Genomic DNA, 21,146 nt, shown 5'->3' on the forward strand with positions numbered 1-21,146 from the left:
AGCCTCCATGCGTTGCAGCAATTTCTCCGATGAAAACAAATGAATAGGGCAATTTGGGAATATTTTTTTCACATTTTTTACAATTCAGTCTGAAATGTCTGAAAATTTCATGGAAAAATATGCATCACTTTCCTCAAAAATAAATATTTTATCGGGAGAGATTTTTATTAGGGTTCATACGGCGTTTTTCCTCATCACGGCAGTATGAAGTCCCTAAAGATCCAGGATTTACGTGGATACCATCATATTACCTGAAATTCCCCTTAATGTTTGCGATGTTTTAGGATTAATCATCTTTCAGCTCTTCCCCGTGAACATGCTTAGAAGGCTCGGACTGGCCATAAGGCCAGTCTGCCATTGGCAGATACACCCCCTTTGCGCGCCGAAAACGCGCCCCTTCTTGCAGATAGCAAAATAAGAATTAAAAAAAAATTACGACCGAGAATATGTGAGAAAAATTTCTTAAATGAACGGAAGAAGAGAGAATTAGGAGTAAATAAAGGTGCTTGAACGCATGATAGTGGTGAACAGAGGTCCAAGAAAGCGTAAACAATTTTCTGTGAAATTTTCACCTTCTTCTTGACGTACAGGCGCTTTATCACCCCCCCCCCCCTCCTTCATTCGCTATGTGTAACTCCCTTAGAAGCGATGGTCGGTTCGATTTGTAGACATACGCATCCTTTATAGACCTCTTAAGAGACCTTTAAACATATTTCCTCCCTTTCAAATGACTATTGATATGGACATACCATAGCATAACTCGGGCAAACTTAACCTTAATTTATCTGGAAATTCAAAAATAAGAGACATCTAAAATGCAAACGCTATACAACTATTCGCGCAAGATGGATGCATTGCATATGAAAAATGTAAGACGCGATGGCGTGAGTCGTGAACTCGCAACGCTCTGCTCTAGTTTGAAGCAACATTACAAATAAGACAAACGCAAACAAACACAATATGGAAATAAAGCGAGGGAACGGATGCGCGTTAACGACGGCGCAGAGATACAACTATTCGTACTTGATGGACGTCCATGCTGCATCTGAAAAATTGAAGGCGCGATGACGCGAAGCGTGAGCTCTCAATTCTCTGCTTGCTGTCAATGAGGTGTCGAGATTCGGTAGGAAAGTTAAAGAAGAGACCCGAACACATCTCTCCTACCTTCGGCTGTGTTACTCACGTAGTGCTTGAAGCACCATTACGAATAAGACAAACGGAAACAAACACAATATTGAAAAAGAGGGAGGGAAAGGATGCGTGTCCACAACGGCGCAGAGATACAACTATTCGTACTTGATGGACGTCCGTGCTGCATCTGAAAAATTGAAGGCGCGATGACGCGAAGCGTGAGCTCGCAATGCTGTGCTTCACGTTCAATTTTGCAATTTTTACTCGCGTGCGATCAATAAACTTTGAACCTGAAAATAGCGTAAACTTGTGCTGATTTGCCAAAATTTTCTGAACCCCTCTCCACGTAGGGAATGCCCTACCAAGAAATATCACATTACGCCCCTTTAACCATCCAAGGGTCTACGCCCTCAGATGCGAGCCAGTCCGACCCTGATGCTTAGGTAAAATGATGTGAACCGGACTCCCAGCTACGAATGAAACTTTGGTCCTGGTAGTTCTATTCTCAAAGTGAACTCCAACAAAATATTTCTGTCCAGATCGATTGATTACTAATAAGGTACATGTGTGTAGCTAGGGAAAGTCTGCCCCCCCCCCCCCCCCAAATTTCATGGCCCCTCGCAGAACAGTTGAGATCGTATATCGACGGTGAAACTACCAAACCACGTATCTCGTTTGCGGTGTTTAAAAATCTACGCTCGCATTTTATTTTTTTGAAGTAGACCAAATCAATATCATTCCTTGAAATTTTCACAGAATTTTCTCCGCACAAAGAGGAAAAATCACAGAAATTTTCAAGACTGGACGTTAAGTAGTTTTTCATTTAAAAAATAAAGTATGACAGGAAGTCTGCGACGTCGCAAACCGAGATACGTGGTTTGGTAGTTTCACCGTCGATATGCAGTCGCTTATCGTTCCCAGAGAACCCCGTGAGGGCTATAGATACCCCTCGCCATAAGTCTTGGCAGTACAGTGTCTTTATTGAAAGTGTTAAACTCTCCAAGTTTAAGACTTGGACATTTGATTGTGAGATTGACACGTCGAATCAGGATCCCCTGGAACCCTCGTTGAACTCTTACGTTTTGGTAGCCCAAGGGGCAGGAGCCACGAAAAAACCGATACCATGGGAAAGCCCACAGGCCCTCGATAAACGGTGCAGCCAGTAAATACTAGGTAACCGCTAAAAGTAGGAGACTAGATGAAAACCTAGCGCTAACTCGTAATTTTTATATTACACAACATTACCGGGGCCGAGAAAAAAGGTCTCGAAAATAGCCGGGTTGAAAAAAGTAATAACAGCATGGGACGAGGGAAGAAACCTCTGGAGCAGGAGGATTCCCTTCGACTACGAACAGGTAGACGGGGGTGTAGCAGGAGTGCATTCCCACAAACGTATACGTCTGTCCTTGTCGCGGTGGCTCTCTCTCCGGGCACGATATGGACGGACGATTCCCATTTCTCACTGTAGAGCGCCCCTCTCTCCACGCTCCACACTATCCGGTCTCGCGGCGAATGCCGGCATCAGCAGCACTCCAAGCGCCAGTTCGCCGCTTCAACTCGACGCCGAGAGACGTGTCCGTGCCCCCAGCGTTCGTGACTAACCTACACGTCGAATCGTAAACAAAATCGTTAGTTATCGTGACCGTTTTTACTGGTTTCCTTTTACGACTTCGAAATTTCGAGTAATCTCATATTTTGTGCTACTGGGTAGTTTACTCCGGATCCAGTTCGTTTCTCGCGTGTTTGCTGGTTGCTTAGCGACGCGTTGTTTACCTGTTTGTGACGATGGATTTCGTGGAGAATGCGAAGGATTTAGTGGTTCCCTGCGAAGGATAACTTTGGAGTGATCATGTGCGAACTGTCCTGAAGGACAGCGATTTTCTGTGTCAGTGAATCTTGCAATCTGCTGGGAGTTTGAAAAAATAAACCGTGACAATGTGGGTGAAAAGTGTTCTGTCTGTGCTTTCCCTGGTGCTCACTGCTGAAGCAGGTCGGATTGTTTTTCAGAACGGAGCTTACAATGGTTTAGTCTTCAAAATCGAGGAGTATGTGCCTTCTTCGTCGTGTAAGGATATCATTCGAAATTTAGAGGTAAGAGTTCGTTCGCCATTTTATCAAATCACCAAATCCGCCTAAAATACCGAAGGTAGTTGGTTGCAATGCCAAAAAATGTCGTCTGGAGCAATGACATAGAACGTAAATAATTTTTTGAACTGTGTTATTTCTAATTAATTTTGCTTCGCAATTTTAGTCGAAATTCTGCGATGGTGACACGAATTTTTAAAAATTAATTGTAAATATCTGAAAGTTAATACAAACTAATGGACGTCATTCTTAGAGTGAACATGAAGTAAACAAAAATAAGTATCTTCTCTTTTCTTCATTTATAGGGCAAATTATTTCTCATCAGAAAAGTTTCTCAACTCCCCTCATGTAAATGATGGCTAGGTATTTCGTAGCAATTTTTGACGGCCCAATCTGTCGGCGCAGAAATTGCATCAGTAAGCTGATCGCCATAAAATCAGTGAGAAAAAATAATCTTTAAAAATCTGACATATCACAGGAATTAAAAATTTTAATAGCATGTTCCGCATTCTCTTCGACAAGGTATTTTCACTTCTTCAAAATTCTTTATTATTAAACATCAATGATATTGGTTGCCTGCATGTTAAGTGTGACTCTGTGAAGAAAAAGCAATCAGAATTCTAGATTCGGGAATTTCAGTTCGGAATACCTAATGTGCAACAGAGAGAAGAGTCTTATTGCCTTTGCCCTCTCTCTGCAACGCCAAATAGCCAGACTATTGAACTTTCTTGAGAGAAATTAATTCGACTATTAATTTAGGGACTAATTTAGCAAGTAACTAAAACATTATTTTACACTGGTGCTTCTTTCTGTGCCTAGGTAATTCTATCAAATTATATACAAAGACAGAAACCTGTCATTAATCTCACGCGGGACATCAGTTGGATTTGATACAGCTTAATGTTTTTACCTAGAGGTTTAAATAATTTACTTATCAGTAGACTAACTGGTAAAAATGCACATTACGGGCCCCACGAACCCCTACCGGAAAATTGATGGAAACTTCACAGGGAGGTAAAGTAAGGTAAGTAAAATCGAAATTAAGTGGCGGAAACCATGAAAAACGCTGTTTAATGATCACAATGTAGTGAAATAACACCAAAATTAAAGGGCTCACGAAACACGATTTCCGCCATTTTTGTTGTTGTTGTGGGGATACTTATTGTGATGCCAACCTAAGAAATGAAAGAAACACTGATTCGGGAGTACGCAAAGGCGAAAATACACTTTTATTCAGAAAACAGGAAAGTACAAGGTAAAAATAATGCAAAAACAGTAACAATTTCATCGAATACTGGCGGTGGGTTTATAAAATTAGATTATAATTTAGACAAAATTTACAAATTTCTAAAAAAATCATCCCTAACCTAATCTAACCTAACCTAACCTAACCTAACCTAACCTAACCTAACCTCCGAGCATTGCCTTACGTATAGCCTAACCTAACGTAACTTACCTGACGTAACGTAACGTAACCTAACCTACAGGCCCGCAAGTTAGGTCGCTTCGCGACCTAACCTGTGGACCTGTAGGTTAGGTTACGTTACGTTACGTCAGGTAAGTTACGTTAGGTTAGGCTATACTCAGGATTGTGGACCCCTCCCGCCCTTACGGGATGAATGAACCCGCTCCGCACCATTCCGCGAACTCTTCATAGGGGTAGTAAAAATTGTGTTAGGTTGGCAGTATGATTCACTTCGCCACTAGTTCCCTGTTGCTCCGCATGGCAGCGTGTTATGACCCGTCCGCGTACCCGACGATATCGCGAATTTTAACCTACAAATTGTCGTTGAAAACCTCGTTTCATGTGTTTTCGTTCATGTGTTTTCGTTGAAAACCACATTTCATGTGTTTTGAGACGTTTCCGCCACCGTATTTTACCTCTCTGTGAAGTTAGAAACCAACTCCTGCCGACAGGAAGATCAGAAACTCGATATGCCCAGGGGCCGGTAATCTGCATAATAACCGACTAACTTATCGGTAAATTATTAATTTCCAACGTGAAAGTATTATTTCTGCTGCACTGTACTTACCTACAAATTTTCTCGGCAAAAATGTTGCTTGATCATTGGTTACAAAAAAAAAACTCAAGGGAGAAAAACATGTTCACCTCTCCAAAGAGATTGAAAAGAGGAAGTTGCATTTTCATCCTCAATCAGAGAAGCAATTCCTTCTTGAAAGTTCCAAGACTTGCATAGTGCAAAATATTTGAACTATGGCATAGTGAAGAATATTTGAACTCTGATAGAATTTTAAACCTAGTATTACCAAGTCGCCCGACTAGTCTCTCGTCAAACTAAATTCCAAGAAAAACACCAAAAATAATGCCTTTCGTTTTCCCTGAATAGTAATGAAGGGATTTTTAAATTTTCCCTGAATAATACATGAGTTGTCAAACGTCAAAGTGTGTCACTATCAGGTGTGCAACGCGTTTTGCAACCCTAAAATATCAGGCGCGCCTCGAATCCTGGCGCCAGCACCCCCCGTTTGAATCTCATCAGAACCAGTAGCGATAACTGGAGGGGCTCTATTCAATAGGGTCCTTTTTCTGCGCAACGTTGCTTCGACTGAGTTACATTTTATCAATTTTTGAGAGATCAAGTGACCGCCCAAAAATTAATTTCTCCCCCTTCATATTCTCGGAATTTTATTTCATAGTCATTCGACAAAAATGTTCATAGGTAAATTGATATTCTGAGAAAAAAAAAAAAAAAAAATTTGGTCCTACGAAATGAAATTCTGTGTTCCTCAGCGATGGAACTTTTCAGTCTCTGCAACCAGAACTCCCTTTTTCAGTTGGTTTGGATCTAAGAGTTCTATCACCGAAACCGAACATTCAGTCTGACAAATCGAGAAGTCTGTACTTAATAAAAACCGAATAGTTTTAGCTTATGTAAGTACCTACCATGAAGCTTCGGTTCATACATATTGTAATCGAAAGTTCTCAGGGCGGATCGAAATAAACGCGTACCAAGGTGCACAGTCATAGCAGCGTTGCACAAGGAAGATCCCCTGACTGAATAAAATTGACGGGAGGAATTTAATATCGTCCGCGTGGAGGGTCGGAAAAGTCCCGAAACCGGGGGACATTATTTCAATTGCGTTTTTCCGCCCTTTTTTCGAATAATTCACTTTTCCGGTCGGGGGCGGCGGCGACATAAGCCTCTTCACACTTCGCAACTGTATTGTGTTAAAGAGCCCCATCCGAGGGGAGATTAAATTAGCTTAGATTCGCAGGAGTGGAGTGGAGTGGAGAAGTCACAGATAATTCAGATTTGAGGGCCGTGGAGGGATACGCGGCATTGAACAGCGAGCGGATCGCTTTATTAGATCAGTAGCTCTAAGCTTGCATTTGACAGGGAATTTAATCAGATGGAGCTTTTCAGCTACGCGTTCTACGCTCCCGAGCTGTAATCCCGTGCAAAGGGGAGGCTCACAGCCGCGTGCCGCCTACGCAACCCTGCTCCCTGCCTAGATTTGTAAATGTCCTTCGCACTTCTCGCAGGAAAAAGTAGCTTTTTAGGCATAGGGTGTTTCGGAAATTCAAATTCTACACCGATTGTTCCATCCTCTCTCCTTCACCTCCGTCTTTCTGGTAGGGAGCTGTGAAAGATAATTATTTCTTTATTTGATACTTTAGTTAGTGAAATGTTTACTTTTATTTTATTTTTTTGTAAAAGAAATAAGTATTTTTTATTATTTTTTTCCCCCTACAGTAATTAATTTTTTGATTTTGAGAAACATGTGTTAAAAACGAATTGAAATGAGGTTCTGAGAAAAATTAGTGGTCTAAAAACTTGGATTACGTATTGTCGCTGAAAAATTATCTTTCGTGTTTTTTTATCGTTTTCATAAAGCATTCTTCGGGAGTACTTCTAATCGAAATGACTCATTATTATTTTGCACACTTTTCTCTACTTTTCATCATGTCCATCAGCATTTTTTTTTGTAAACGTAATTTAGTATCAGCCAACTATTTTGTAGTGAAACATGTTTTTTCTTCCTTCCTCTTTTTTGTAAATTTTTCTTTAGTCATGTCAAAATTAAAACGAAAATTGTTCGTCTCATGTTCTCAAAAATGCAGAACATAAACATCCCCCTTCGAGTTATTCAATCAGGTGGAGGAATAAATTTTTCTTTCCTTCTTTCGTTCTCTTCGCCAAAATTACCAACCGGGATCCTAGGTATATTAAAGGACAGAGGTACTTTCACTGACCGGCTAAGTTATAAAATCACCCCTTCGAATTTTAAGAACACCCTATATACCTACTTACCAGGCAAGCGCGAGCTTTCAGTTCAGTCAGTCGATACGAAATCGGTAAGAAGTGTTATAACTTTCAATAAAATGCTTTTAGGCCCTAATTTCACACCCCCGTAGGCCCGGTCCCGCCAGGATCCGCATTTCGGCAACGGTAATTGTAATCTGTCTTCTTAATGCTTCGTTTAGCTCCGCGCAAACAAATATTTACTCTCCCTTGTTTCGAGCTGATTCGATTTAGGCCCGCGATATTATGCTGCCACCGTCGAGACGTTATCATTCCGTCTGCGAGGGTGAGGGTGGAAAACTTGTTAATTCTGATGGAAAATTGGGATTTGAATCCGTAAACATCTTGTAATTAACTTTGCGACGCGGATTCGGGAAGATTTATTCGGGGGATGATAAATGAGCGACGAGGACGATTCGACCGTAAAAGGGAATCAAGGTTGTCTGGGGTTGACTTTCGTTTAAAGCTCGGGTGTTAAGTTTTAATTTCTTTAAAAGTTGGCGCACCCTCTATTGCTTTTCTTTTTTTTCTTTTTTTTTTCATTTTCTGTTACTTTTTAAATTGCTCAGTTGAGCTCCCATTAAATCGTCGAAGAATGGGTGAATTTGATTTAAGCAACACTTCTTTCCACTCTTTCCTGTGCTTGTAGATTTAGTCATTTCCACTACCTACGAAGTAGCAAACTTTGATTAATATTGGAAGTGTCCGGAGAGAATTTATGTCGATTAAGTAAAGGCATGCGAAAAAAACAAGTGATAGGGTAGTTAAGTTCTTATACTTTATTGGCCTCTAGGTTTCAAAGTTAAGGAGGTAATATTAAGCTAATATCTAAAAGTAGTGAATTTAATTGTTAATAGTAGACCATCGTAAATTTCCAGGAAATCAAGCTACTTAGCAATTACGTTTAAATATTACACCTACACTAACAAAGTTGAAATTTTAGCTTCATAGTCTCATTTTGAAGGCAGGCTACATGTCCTGGACTTATAACTGACGAGATTTTCGGTAGGCCTTCACTGCCGAGTTCAGTCGAATCTTGCCTCATGAACGACTCCGAGGACAAAATTAGATTTTATTTAATAATCGACTGAAACCCGATATCCACGTGGCATGTCGTGACCGCATAAAAAGATAATTTTCATAGAACGCCGATGTTCAATGCGAGAAAGTCGAGATTCATCGAGTCACCCGACGGGCCGACACTTAATCGATAAAGCCCATTTTTTATCACCTGGATTACAAAGAAATGTCAGGCTTTTCCGACTTTTGTCCCCGTTATCACCCGGTTCGTGATCCGAACTGGGTCACAAATCACAATGTTCAATTCGTCCATCACATTTCGGCTCCCCCGCGGGAGAATAGGCCGCGGCCGGCAGGTAAGAGGCCACGGAAAGACGAAGACACGCCGAAAGGGGTAGCCGGAAGTCGGCTTATAACTAGTAAGGAGGGGGATCGGAAAAGAATCGATAAAACCAGTTACGTCACTTTTTCGAGGCTTTGTTCTTGCTTCATTTACATCTCATACCTTGCACGCGTCCCCACGCTAACACGCACTACATAAATAAGGGTCCCGCGAAAAGGGATGTAAGGGCCGAAGGGAAACTTCACAAGGGTCCCGGGATAAAGGCACTCGTGCTGCCATTCAGGCTAATAATACTATTAACAATAATTATTTTAGGCCCAATGAGCTCGGTGAATTAGATGCGAGTTTTTTTTCTGAATGGAAGGCCCCATACCCGATGATCCATTGCATGTCTTTTGTCAGTTGCACTATTGCACTGTTTTTGTTAGGTGGAGGACCTTTTTTTGAAGGTCTCCTGCATTACTGTGAGGTTTGTACAGCGCGGTGATATATCATGGTATCGTTTGTTGTGAGTCATTGCTTGTTGTCATTAGCCTGGTATTCTCCGCCGCGTATTTTTGAGTAGGTTGCGCAGACTTCCAATCCCTTCTGTCCGTCGGCAACCCACTGGCTGTTTTTTCCGTGCCAAATTTGCCTCGCCCATTTTGACGTAACATCCGTCGCGTTCGGCAATTATTGCGTCCGGAAACCCACTGCTGTGGAAATAAGTTGGTCTATGTTAAACGTTAAAAGTGTAGGGTAACTCATGGAACATACGCTGTTTATAATGAAGCCAGGAATGGTAGCTCGCCTCATTGCAGAGTATAGTAATTTTTCCCGCATTTTTTTCGTCGTCGAATCAATTTTCCCGCGAATTGCTCATTTTTCAAAGCCTTCTTTGAAGATACCTATAGACGAAATAAGCCCTCTTTTCGTAAATTTTATTTTGTTTTTTACCTACAAATCTATTTCATTTTTTCTCAATTTCCAAATTTTATTTTGCCATTTACAGTATAACTTAATTCGGGTGCAGTAGTGCATCAGCATTACACCTAATCGCCCAATCGTGTTAAGCTTCCCTCAGGACGAGGTATAAAACTTGAGGATGCTCCATTCCGTGCGTGACTCGACTGTTTGCGCGCGAACCGAGCGAGGCAGCGCTAATGTGTTGTTTTAAAATTAGTCAGTCTGCACCGTTCATATACGTAGCCTTGTTACCTTGACTGAAAATTTCAAACACAACTGTTGATATTCCCCGCCGTCAAGTTTACTCGATCAACTGAAATCTCACTCTTTGCTGGTTCACTCGTTCTGCACAAGCTATAATACCAACTGCAGAAACTTTTTTCAAAGTCGAATTTTTCAAAACACCGGCTTAATCGCCTTCAAAATTCCCGCCGAGGTCGATTAATTGTTTCGACGTTCGCGAAAACATCTGTATCTCACTAATTGAACATAGATTTAACTGTTGACGCTTTTCCAAAGTCAAATTTTTCAAAGTACCGCGAGATCGCCTCCAAAATCCGCGCATAAGACGCTTTATTGTTTGAAAATTTAATTTCAGAAAGTTTTCCGACCCAAAGGTAAATGAATCGTAACAAGTCAATGCACCGCTTCCCAGACGACTTACTAAGTAACTTAATTTCACAGTTACACAATTTCCACTCCCAACAGCCTTTTTCTAGGAAACTTTTGGACAATACTGGGCAAATGACAATTAAACTTAATTTTTCTCTATTTGCACCCAAAATCAGCAACATTTCGGACAGAAATCGCTCATATTGGAATTTTCCGGAAAAAAGGGGTGTTGTGGAAAGTTCTGTTCGAGGAAAATGCATTCAAAGTTTCCATAATTATTTTCTGGCTACTGCTGGTGACCCGCATTGGAGCTTTGACTCCAATGTCCAATGTAAGTTGCCATCAATAGCCAGAAAGTAATAATGGAAACAACAAATTTGCGCTTTTCCCAAGTACGATTTTTTGATATGAACACTTTTTCCGGAAAGCTCCTCGAGTGTATTTAACAACAACAAGTTTTTTGGTTATGGAATTGAGTCTTTTCTTTTCTCTTCATCTGGGTAGAGTAAATAGAAAATCACCTTGTAACGTTACAGGACGGTATTTATACTTAAAACTTGCATTTTTCTATTTTGGTCATTCTGTCATAACTCCTATGGTAATTATTTTAGGAATGGAGGATATTCCCGTGCCCAATTCTGCAAATGAGTAAATATACTTATCTTAATAATGTTTGATGAGCCTCGATTCTTGAGCGTTCTTGCGGGGCTCAAAGCTCAAGGAATGAGTGGTTTCCTTGCGGCGATTGTCTCGGAGGCATGTTTTGCTGAGTTTACACGGCCGCTTTTTCAAGTTCAATCGGGGACGATTAAGGATTCGTGGAGTCACGTACGGGTTTGTTTACAATTGCCCGGGCCGATACTCATGGGTGGGTCGATGACCCAATGCACGACGACGCGACGGCCGCGAGAATATTTTGCAACGGTCGTTGTCGGATCGTCGTCCGAAGAGTTGCATTTCTGCGTGGTTTGGGGAATGATGATACGACTGAAATTCGTCGTTTCCAGGACGAAGAAACGTAATTTCATTCCATCGTTGCAAAATCATCACAATTTTTGTCTTAACCACCCACGCAATTTTTGTCCGATTTTGTCCAATTTTTGCATGAGATCTGTAGAATAATCAGTGACATTTTCAGCAAGATTCTGTAACCCAATTTTTGAAGTAATAAAATAGGCAATCTCCGAAATCAAGATTTCAATCAACTAGATACCCAATTCTTCCCAAACTCTTAACCCAATTCTTAAAATATCGAAAGGAGTCGCAACGTTTTTTTTTTTTTTTTTGGGGGTGGGGAGAAGGGGAACTAGAATAAAGGTCATCCCACTCGGTTCTGTTTTAATTCGATGAAACATTGGACTTTACTAAGAAAGAAATACATTTACGATCATTAATAAGTGCTGAATCTAAACGGTGGAGAGGATGTGGCAACCCATCAGCGCTGCGGTGGGGAAGTAAGCAACTAAGCGGTGTTGGCGCGTTAAAGAGAGCCAAGATATTTGTTTACTCTTAATCCTCGTCCACCACCCCCGCCCTCTCTTAATTTCTTCGCGGCCCGGTCTTTGCACGACAGTAAACCGATATTACCGTAAACCGTTGCGATGTCGTCGTCCCATTCGACAGGCTGCGTGGCTTCGCCGAGCGGTGCAATGACGCCCGGCGCACAACCAGCGCTGCCCTGCGGGCCGATCATTGAAATTACTAGACAAAGCGATAGATAAAGAGGACATAGGGAGTATGGAGCTATCCTATTGGTTGAAATGGGTAGTTCCTATAGACTAAGGGAGAAAATGATCGGCTAACTTATCGGGACCCTCGTGGGTTGCCGTTACCTAGTCTATTACCTACCTTCTTTGTCCATTGCAACGACCCGCTTCCACCAATAGGATCCCTCCATATCTCTTTTGCCTTCTTTGTCTATAGCTTTGTCTATCAAGTTCAATAATCGGCCTGCTGCTGAGGAAAAACCCCGTATGAGCATTCCGATTTTGACAAATTTCTTCTCATTTTTTTTTTTTTTTTTTTTTTTTTTGTTTAAACGGAAGTGAAAATCTGCTTTCTCCCGCACTGGATTGAGGGGGAACCGAAGTGCCCCCAGATTCGGCGAGCCCCGGGGGGGTTTTCCAGGCCCACTCCCAGGTATCAGATACCAATCGCGGCCCGGTCCGAGTGGAACGTCCCCGGGCATCGCTGTCCGGGGACCTCGGTCCGGGAGTGTGAATGGTTATGTGGGTTTGGCCTATGACGGTAGGCCCGCCAAACACTAACGACACTCCCCTTGAGATGCATCCGCACTACGCATCCCCTTTTGTCCGAGTTTAATTCCCACCCAACGGTCAGCCTACGGCCATTACCTCGTCAGGCGAGAGGGCCCCCCGCAGCAGTGTCCAGCCGGACCCCACCCTCATAGGAGCACCCCGTTGCCTCCGGAGTACCTAACCCCCGCCAGGAGGGATTTAAACCTCCCAGCAGCTCTGAGGATGGGAATCCGTACCCCGAGGGGTCCGTCGGCACTGGAGCCTCTGAAGCGGAAAGGTTACCTCCCGTGGATGTGTGGGGGATTCCAGGTGGCACCCGGCCAGGACTCCAAGGAGTCCTGTGTTACGCCGGCGCTCCGAGTCCTACCCACTGCACCCATGGGACTCAGACTTCGCAGCGCCCCTCCCTACGAGTAGCGAGCGACGCGGCCGGCCAACCCCATCCGAAGCACTAGTCAACTTTGACTTGCTCCTCCGGTCCGGCCCGCTTTCAGCCCCCGCCAACCACCAGGGCCGGATGCGCGGACTCAAGGTCCGCATTCCGGGATCCTGGGGGGCGCGGGAATCACGAAACCAGACACGTCAACGATCCCGCTTGATCTGCCGCCGCGTTGCCGCCGCGACAGGATGTGGGCTAACGACCGAGGACGCAGGCACAGTGGAGCGGCAACATCAGAGGATGCCTATCCCGCCAAAAGGCGGGAGGAGGAAACCCGAGAAAGTCACCGAGGTGGCAGTCTACGGGGTCGAAGGGTAGCCGACTATCTCTAGCAATTTGCCGGCTAACTCGGGTACGGGGGAGCGTCAAACCCCAGATCCACAGACAGATCCCCTGCGTTAACAGGGGGAAGGGAAGAGAGAGTCTCAACCCCTCCCCCGAGAGGCAACTTAAAATAAACAAACACTAAATTAGGCACTATTTATAACTATTCACATCACACAATAATCGGCCTGCTGCTGAGGAAAAACCCCGTATGAGCATTCCGATTTTGACAAATTTCTTCTCATAAAATCTTTGTTGTTGATGATAGTAATGTACCTATATATTTCCCTGAATATTTCAGATGTTTTCGGTTAAATTGCGCTCTGAAAAATCGTTAGGAAAATATTAAGAAATTTTCCCGAAAATTCCAGATTTTTATCGGGGGTAAACAACTTGTGACCAGTGGAGCTCCCGGTTTTGGAGTACCACGCCGACGTCACGAAGCGGTTGATTTCCGGCCAGCTTTCCATTCATCCTCCCGACCGTTGGGCTCATTCATGGGGACATTTCGGGACTCGGCCCGACAGGACGGAAGGAAAGCAGGCGCCGACTTCCTGGACCTCCGCCTCGTCGCGCCGCGCCGTCGTGTTCGATCGGTGACAAAAAACTCGAAAATGAAATCGACGGCGAAAAAATGCGTTATCTCCCGTCGCATCGGCAGCTCGGATTTATGGTGCCGACGCCGGATGCCATGCCGATTGTCTCGGAAATGGAACCAGAGGTGAGGAGAAACGAAACAGAACGTTTAATATAGGTCGTGACTATGTTTGGATACTTCTCCCTGAAAATCTCTCATCGAGCAATCCAGATATTGATCTTTAAAAGACGATAATGAGAGACAAAAGAGAAGTTGATTGTGGGGTTCAACTTCGACAAACCTTTTTATAGAAAACTGCAATAATGAACCGTATCACATCCCCTGAACGATAAACGAAAAAAATCAAGGCTCTAATAACAAGACCCTATAACCACGATGTTTGCCCCCTCAAAATTTCGATTTTTTTTGTCCCTGAAATAGCCATTATTGAAACAGTAACGGTCGAGTTTATCCCGACTCTATTTAAAGCAAAAGGAAGGAACCATGGCGAAAGGACATGATTAAGGATCACGCTTAAATCGCCTTTGCAAAAAAAGGCCGTCTTTTAGGGAAATCAGTGAGGGATCAATTCAATACGGCTCACGATATTTTTCAGTTTTAAATAGGTACACTGAAATACTCCATACTCCATGCACCACCGAGATAGATAAGAAGGAATCTGCCTGAAAGCTCTTTGACAGCCAATACTTTCAACCAGCTCCCGTCATTTCCGTGGTGAAGTGTCAAAATACCTTGCATTTTTCCAAATTCCGTGAGGGATTTTTCCTGCCGTATCAAATTCCACAGTTGCGAAGGACGAAGCAGGGCCCTTTTTCTTGTTAATGGTACAAAGTTAAGGTGTTGTTGAGCAAGCAGGAAAGAAATAAAAAGGGAGGCAGGAGGAAAGAAAGCAGATTGGAGGAAGGAAGGAAAAGATCGTGGATGAGGTTGGCCGCGGAAGTGCAGAATTAATTCGCAGGCGAAGCAGCCTCCAGGATTACGGTAATATTTCCCAGTCCGAGAAACAAGCGGCCGTAACCGTAATATTGGAATTGCACTAATTCTACACTCCACACTTTCTCCGCCAGGTGCAATATCGCCCTCCTCCTGGTTATCTTCTCCGAACCAGAGGTTCGCTCGTAACTCGGGATCCATCCATCTTTCGGCAGGAGAAACATTCTGCCGTGCCAAGGGAAAACGTTGTATGAACGTTGCCAAAGTCTTTCAAAAAAATTTGAATTTACAATAAAATTTGTGAATTTTTTAACTTAATAAGTTCAGGGTTTCTATCCGGCCTTAGTAGCATTGACTATTTAAAAAAAGCCAAAAAAAAGCTTGCGGACTTTATCAAGAAAAAGCTCTGTAAATAACCGAATTGGGAGAACTCGTTTCGTCCTTTTTTACGCGTATACTTAAATGGCATCTTACTTCTTCAAACATTTTGAGACAAAATCTTACGTACATTTCAACTGTATATACGTCGCCTCTTTTGCAGTTTACTTTGCGTCTCGCATGAATAAAAACAGTTGTACCTATAGTTTGAAAAGACATCTTGCTGCTTTTTTCACAACTTTTTTTAAACTTAAACTTCACACGGGTTTTACTTTAAGGAGAACGGAAAGGGTTTCCGAATGAATGTATTTCACCAGTTTATTTTGCAATGATAACAAATATGGTTTTAGTTGATATGAATATGGTAATCCCGAAGATACTCAATGGCACCTAGCAAATGCTGTAAGTATACCCGCACACTCGAACGTCCATACGTCGCTTTTCCCCCACAACGACAGCATTTCAGTGGTGGCTCGTGGAGAGTAACGCAGGAGACCCGGCGTCGGCGTCACCGGGAGCGAAAAGTGGCGGAGCGAAATGGAAAGGAGCCCTTGTTAGGGGCAATTTGGAGCCCAGCTGTAATCGGACGGCCACGGTTTTACTTTCTTTCGCCCGTCGTGGCGCCCGGGCCGCGATATAAGCCGCGGAAACGGCCGCAATCGCGCGGATAAACGAGAGTAGCTTGTCGCGCGAAAGAAAAACCGCGTATGTACGCCGCGCTCCCACCGGCGTTACGTGGTTTTCGCAGAGTGGCGTGCCTTGTAACGCGCCGGGAAACTTGCGAAATGCGGAGCGCGAGGCCTCTCGGCGTGCGTGGATTATTGGATTCGCATCGAGTGTGTCGTGTGGAGAAACCGAAAGTTTGTAATAACGCCGAGTGTTTATTGGGAGAAATGCGGGGCGTTATCGGGCCATATTGTTGGCGAGGAAATATTCTCGGCCGTTTGATAAGTTGCGGTAACCACCGTGGAATCGGTCGGCGTAAACTGCACGTTTCTGAATTCCGCATGTCTGCATGCGTCAGCTGCAGTTACGATATCCTGGTACATTCCCGGTGCAAGGAGAGAGTTGTAACATTCAGGATTTTGTGGCGACCGAAAAATCATGCAAAATTTGATGAGGAGGTAGAAGCGTAATTGATATTTTAAAAAAATGCTGGGAATTTCAAAGGTGCTTCGGTTGAAAAATTTAAGTGCAGCAGCTTAACGCGAATTCCTTTTCAATTCAAGTGCCAGCATAAGGAAAATTAATAAAGGATATCTGTATTACATTTTGCAATAAGAACCACTATCTCTTGCTCTTCCATAAATCCGACTCACTGCATAGGGGAACCAATGTCACTCATGCTGTTTCCTAAACGAGCCAGAAATAGTGGTTCCTTATTGCAAAATGTAGTCCACCTTACCGTGAAAATACTATGTACCCTGGTAAGAGTCCACGCCAAATTAGTGTACGCATGCACTTTTAGACTGCGACAGGAGATGCACCATCTCGACTCTTTCATTCATTGACTTCAGTGCTAAATTGACGTCACACGATCTTCTGTCGCAGTGTAAAAGTGCATAACTTAATTTTGCGTGGACTCTATATATTTCTCGTTGCTTTGGCCCTTAAATATAGATTTTTTTTAGTCCTTTGGTCATATCTATACAAAAAAATAAGAGCTCCACACGTGTTTTCTGTATTTTTTCCTTGTTGCTCCATGTTTCTTTTTGGTGATAAGCGTGAATCTTTCCTCTTCCGCAATCCGCGATCAGTAAATCCCTCACGGCTGACCTTTGCCTCGAAACGAAAGTTCTCGCCCACTCTTTGGTTAGGTTTGGAATTGGCGCCCGAGAGCAGTGGAAGTGGCAATCATTTCACCGATACTAATCAGAAGTCCGAGGCGGGTTGGGCGCGGGGACGCCGTCGGCGCTGACGCGTGGCGCTCCCAGTGGGCGTTTCGGTCATTTTTCTGATGCGCCGTAAACACAAGTCACTCGGTTTTATGGAAAGAGCACCGAAAGGGGCGGCCCCGACGACATATCCGATGACTTCACCGCGAGCTTTCACCCGAAAACTTGTCAGACTTGCACGCTGTTGTCAAGAATTAACTCACAGCGACAGTTTGTCTCTAGTGCCGTTAGGATTTCCGGATATAATCCTAGTTTAGGGAGAAACAAGGGTGCCACATTCAGGAAAAACCGGGAAATGTCAGGGAATTTTAAAAAGTCAGGGAAAATAACGAAAATGTCAGGGTTAAATTACCTTCATTGGCTTTCTCGAATGGGTTTGAAATATCGAACAACAAATTTTGCCTGAACACTATTTTCAATTATGCCTTCTTAACCATCCGTTACACCTTCAATCGACAGGAAATTCCACCAAAATGTGCCAGGGAAATCAGGGCATTTCATTTTCTAAATTCTGTGGCAACCCTGGAGGAAATGTATTATTTGGAGTCTCCCACGATCTTTAAAATGCGGACAACAGAAGCAACATTTAGTTTTAAAATCCCGATCTCATGATCAGATGTTCAAGGGGATTCAAAGCTTCGTCTATGTCCGAGTTAAGTGTGAACTTATCGTTTTAACTGAGGGATTATAGCGAACTTGCATCAAGGCTCAGCTGCAAAACATTACTTCTCCGGAACAGACCAGCGCTAATCATCGATTCGCCATAACTTCATATTCTTTTGAAATCTCGCCTCATTACAAAACAATAATCCCGCCCATCAAACCGATACCCAACCCGAAAGTAGAAAGAAAAGCTCGATGCAAGTATTAACCCACTCATAACAATCGCTCGTGAAACAGAGTTCCCACCCGGCTACAAAGCTGCCTCTGCTAGATTACAATGCGAAACTGGACTTCACTGCACGTCCAAAACGAGCTCTACCGCTTTGCTAAGGATGAACGTCATATGAGCACCCGGACGTTGGCAAATGGCTTCCGTTAAACCCTGAATTTTTTCGATTTTTTATACCCTCCCCCCATTATCCTTTGAATTTTCCCCTGAGTTTTTTCACCTTTAATCACAACATGCCTGAATGTTTTAAACTTAGTTTAACCAACTCTTGGTCTTTTAGACCCGTAATTTGCTTTTGGATGGACTTGAGGAATTGGATAGTAGGAAAATACATGGAGAGTTTTGGAAAAACACATGAGCAACAGTTTAGAACTCCTGACATATTTTAGGTAGGGCAGCATCAGGAATTGGGAGACAGAAAGGAAATAAAGGGAAAAAGAAGAGGAGGTCTTAGAAAAGCGGGGAAAATATGGTGGGTCAGAGGATGGAAGAGAAGGAAAAAGAAGAAGAAAAATAAATTATTCTACTCGTCCTTTTTCCTTTTCTTCCTCTTTTTAATGTTTCCCTCCCTATTACTCTGCATCTCCTTTTCTCCTCCTCTTTTTCACTTTGTTCCTCCCTCCATTTTTCTTCTTCTCCTTCATCCTATTTTCAATGCGTTCTCATCTACCGTAAGTTATGAGTCTCACAATCGGAGCCACTCCGATCTGACCTTAATCAAAGCAATATATCCGTAACGTCGATTCAAGGTTAAACTCCATGTTCCAGAAGAAATTTGGCAACCCCGAATTGCTCATACGGTGTTTTAGGTTAGGATGGCGAGGCGAAGCGCGCGAAGCCCGGCGGCTAATCCGCGAGGGCGCCGCTGTTTAGGAGTTGATTGCCCGTTCAGGGAATGATGAACACTCCCGTCCGTGATTAATTCCGGTAATGATCGCCCGGTGCATCCCAGGCGGGCGGCGGTGGAGTAGGGGGGGGGGGGCGAGGGTGGAAGACAATGCTGTCCGCGACCAGGTATGGTGCTGCAATTATGAGCCTAATGGCGCGGGATTACGCATCGGGAGCTGGCAGTTTTAAGGGCCGTTCCTCCTATTCCATCCATGCCCGTTGGAAATCACAATTTCCCCGATGACCGGTCGACGCTGGAGTGGTGGTCGGTGGACGTCGGTGCCCGCTCGTGCGTTCGAGATGCCGCCGCGTCTTCATCTTCGCCCGGGCCGCGATGCCGCTTCGACGAGGAATTTTGAATTATTCGCGAGATGGGAAGTCGGGAGAGAGCAATTAGCCGGGAAAATTGAGAAAAAGTGAGAGGGAATGACTCATAATTCAGGGAAAAATCCGGGCTTGCACCACCTGAAAGCCAAGAAAATCTCTGAAAATTTGTCGCTTGGCTGACATAAGGGCGTAACTACAATTTGAGATGAGCCCGAGAAAGCACTGAGTTTTATGGACAACAGGGTTCATCGTCGAGTGTAGTTACGCCCTCGTGTCAGGAAGGCGCCGAATCGTCCGAAGACTGGGACGAGTCAAGGAATGTAAATGAAGCATAATAAAGGGAAATGGCGCAGAATTAAACTAAAATGAATTGTAGAAGATCTTAAAATTATCTTATTTAGCCCGCGTTTTCTCCAAGAGTAGTTTCATCGACTTGCAGCCATGCGTTTTTCATTTCGCCTTCATGTATGTGTGATACCATGCGCCTACCGCAGAGCACGAATAGTGGTATCATCGAAATGCAAGCTGTTTCCATGACCCGCGGGCCGGTTTTTTACTATTGACAAGATTATTTCATCACGCGGGAGGTCGCTTTGCATACTCCAAGTAACAAAGGGGAATGCTGTCGATGACACCTGCAGAAAATGTTTCAACTATGTAAAAAGAGAAGGGAAAGAAATTCCGTCAACCTTTGAAATTTTTAATCGTTCGGTAGCATTTCATATCCACAAAAGTCGCTTCTTAAAGGCCGTAGTGGTCGTTTGATCTATGTTTTGATCTTTATCTTGATGTAGGTGTGGTTGGCGATCGATGATCGGGTGAGTTCGAATCGGCAGCGATGGCCCTTGTCGAAGATAATGACTCGGGACAAGGAACGCGGCGCACTGAACCGCGACAACGACCGGACCGATGGTTGATGGTTCAGCTTCAGCAGCCTCTACAATTCCTGCTCTTGCTCCAAATAACTCGAATGCTTTTAGTTAGGTCTGATTGCAGGGCTTCGGACTTCCTCAACGTCCGATGCTCAGAGTCGCCCATCGGAACCAAATCCTCGCTTATAGCTGATATCAGGGTGTAACTACACTGAAGAGATGAGCCCGGGAAAGCATTAATTTATACGGATAACACGGTTCATTTCGAAGTGTAGTTACGCCCTTATGTCAGGAGGGCGACGGAATGCATGCAACCGCTTGTTAAACTGTTACGGCCTCCCTTGTCCTCTCGAAACAGTTTAAAATTGATAAAAGAGAATGAAGAAAAGCAAGATAAATGTATTTCAGGGATGAACTCAATTAAGGCACTCTTCGTAGAAACGACGAATAAGTAGCTTATACGACTCGGTGAGTTGTGGCAGCTTGTCATGCGAGCATTGCCTCTTCTTACCCTAAAAACCCCCCTGGTCTGTCAAAATAATAAGTAATTATTGTTTCTTCGAGTAAAATAGATATCGCTTAAATCTAGGTACCGTTTCTGATTTTTCTTCTCTGAAACGGCATTCGCATTCTGAAGTCTCGATTTATTTTCTCATTACGTCACTATGGGCTTCGAGCAAATGTAAAATCTCACCCCTATGAAAGTTCAGTTCATCGCCGCCTGTCAGAAACACTTCTTCGGTGCGTCATCCTTTCCTCCTTCTCGTTTCCTCTTCCTCCCCCAGACTTCCCGCCGCCGTGCCACGCCGTCCAGGGGATCAACCGGAGACTGCTAAGTAGACAGATTTCGTTTGTTCGACGGAAGGAAGTGGATGCCAAACATTTGCCAAATCGCCCCCAAAACCGTCCCATATCTCACCACAGAACGAAAACAATCATAA

General features: G+C 43.7%; 1 protein-coding gene across 1 annotated transcript in view; it reads left to right on the forward strand.

Annotated features, from left to right (window-relative positions):
- Positions 1-2,614: 2,614 nt before the first annotated feature.
- LOC109033190 (calcium-activated chloride channel regulator 3A-1) overlaps positions 2,615-21,146 on the forward strand; it is a 158,878-nt gene continuing 140,346 nt past the window's right edge. The window contains exon 1 of the mRNA XM_019045690.2: positions 2,615-3,222. Coding sequence (XP_018901235.1) covers positions 3,067-3,222 — 156 coding nt within the window. The 5' untranslated portion in view covers positions 2,615-3,066. The remainder of the gene's footprint in view (positions 3,223-21,146) is intronic.

This window comes from Bemisia tabaci, chromosome 1 (assembly GCF_918797505.1).
Source record: "Bemisia tabaci chromosome 1, PGI_BMITA_v3".
NCBI classification, from domain to species: domain Eukaryota; kingdom Metazoa; phylum Arthropoda; class Insecta; order Hemiptera; family Aleyrodidae; genus Bemisia; species Bemisia tabaci.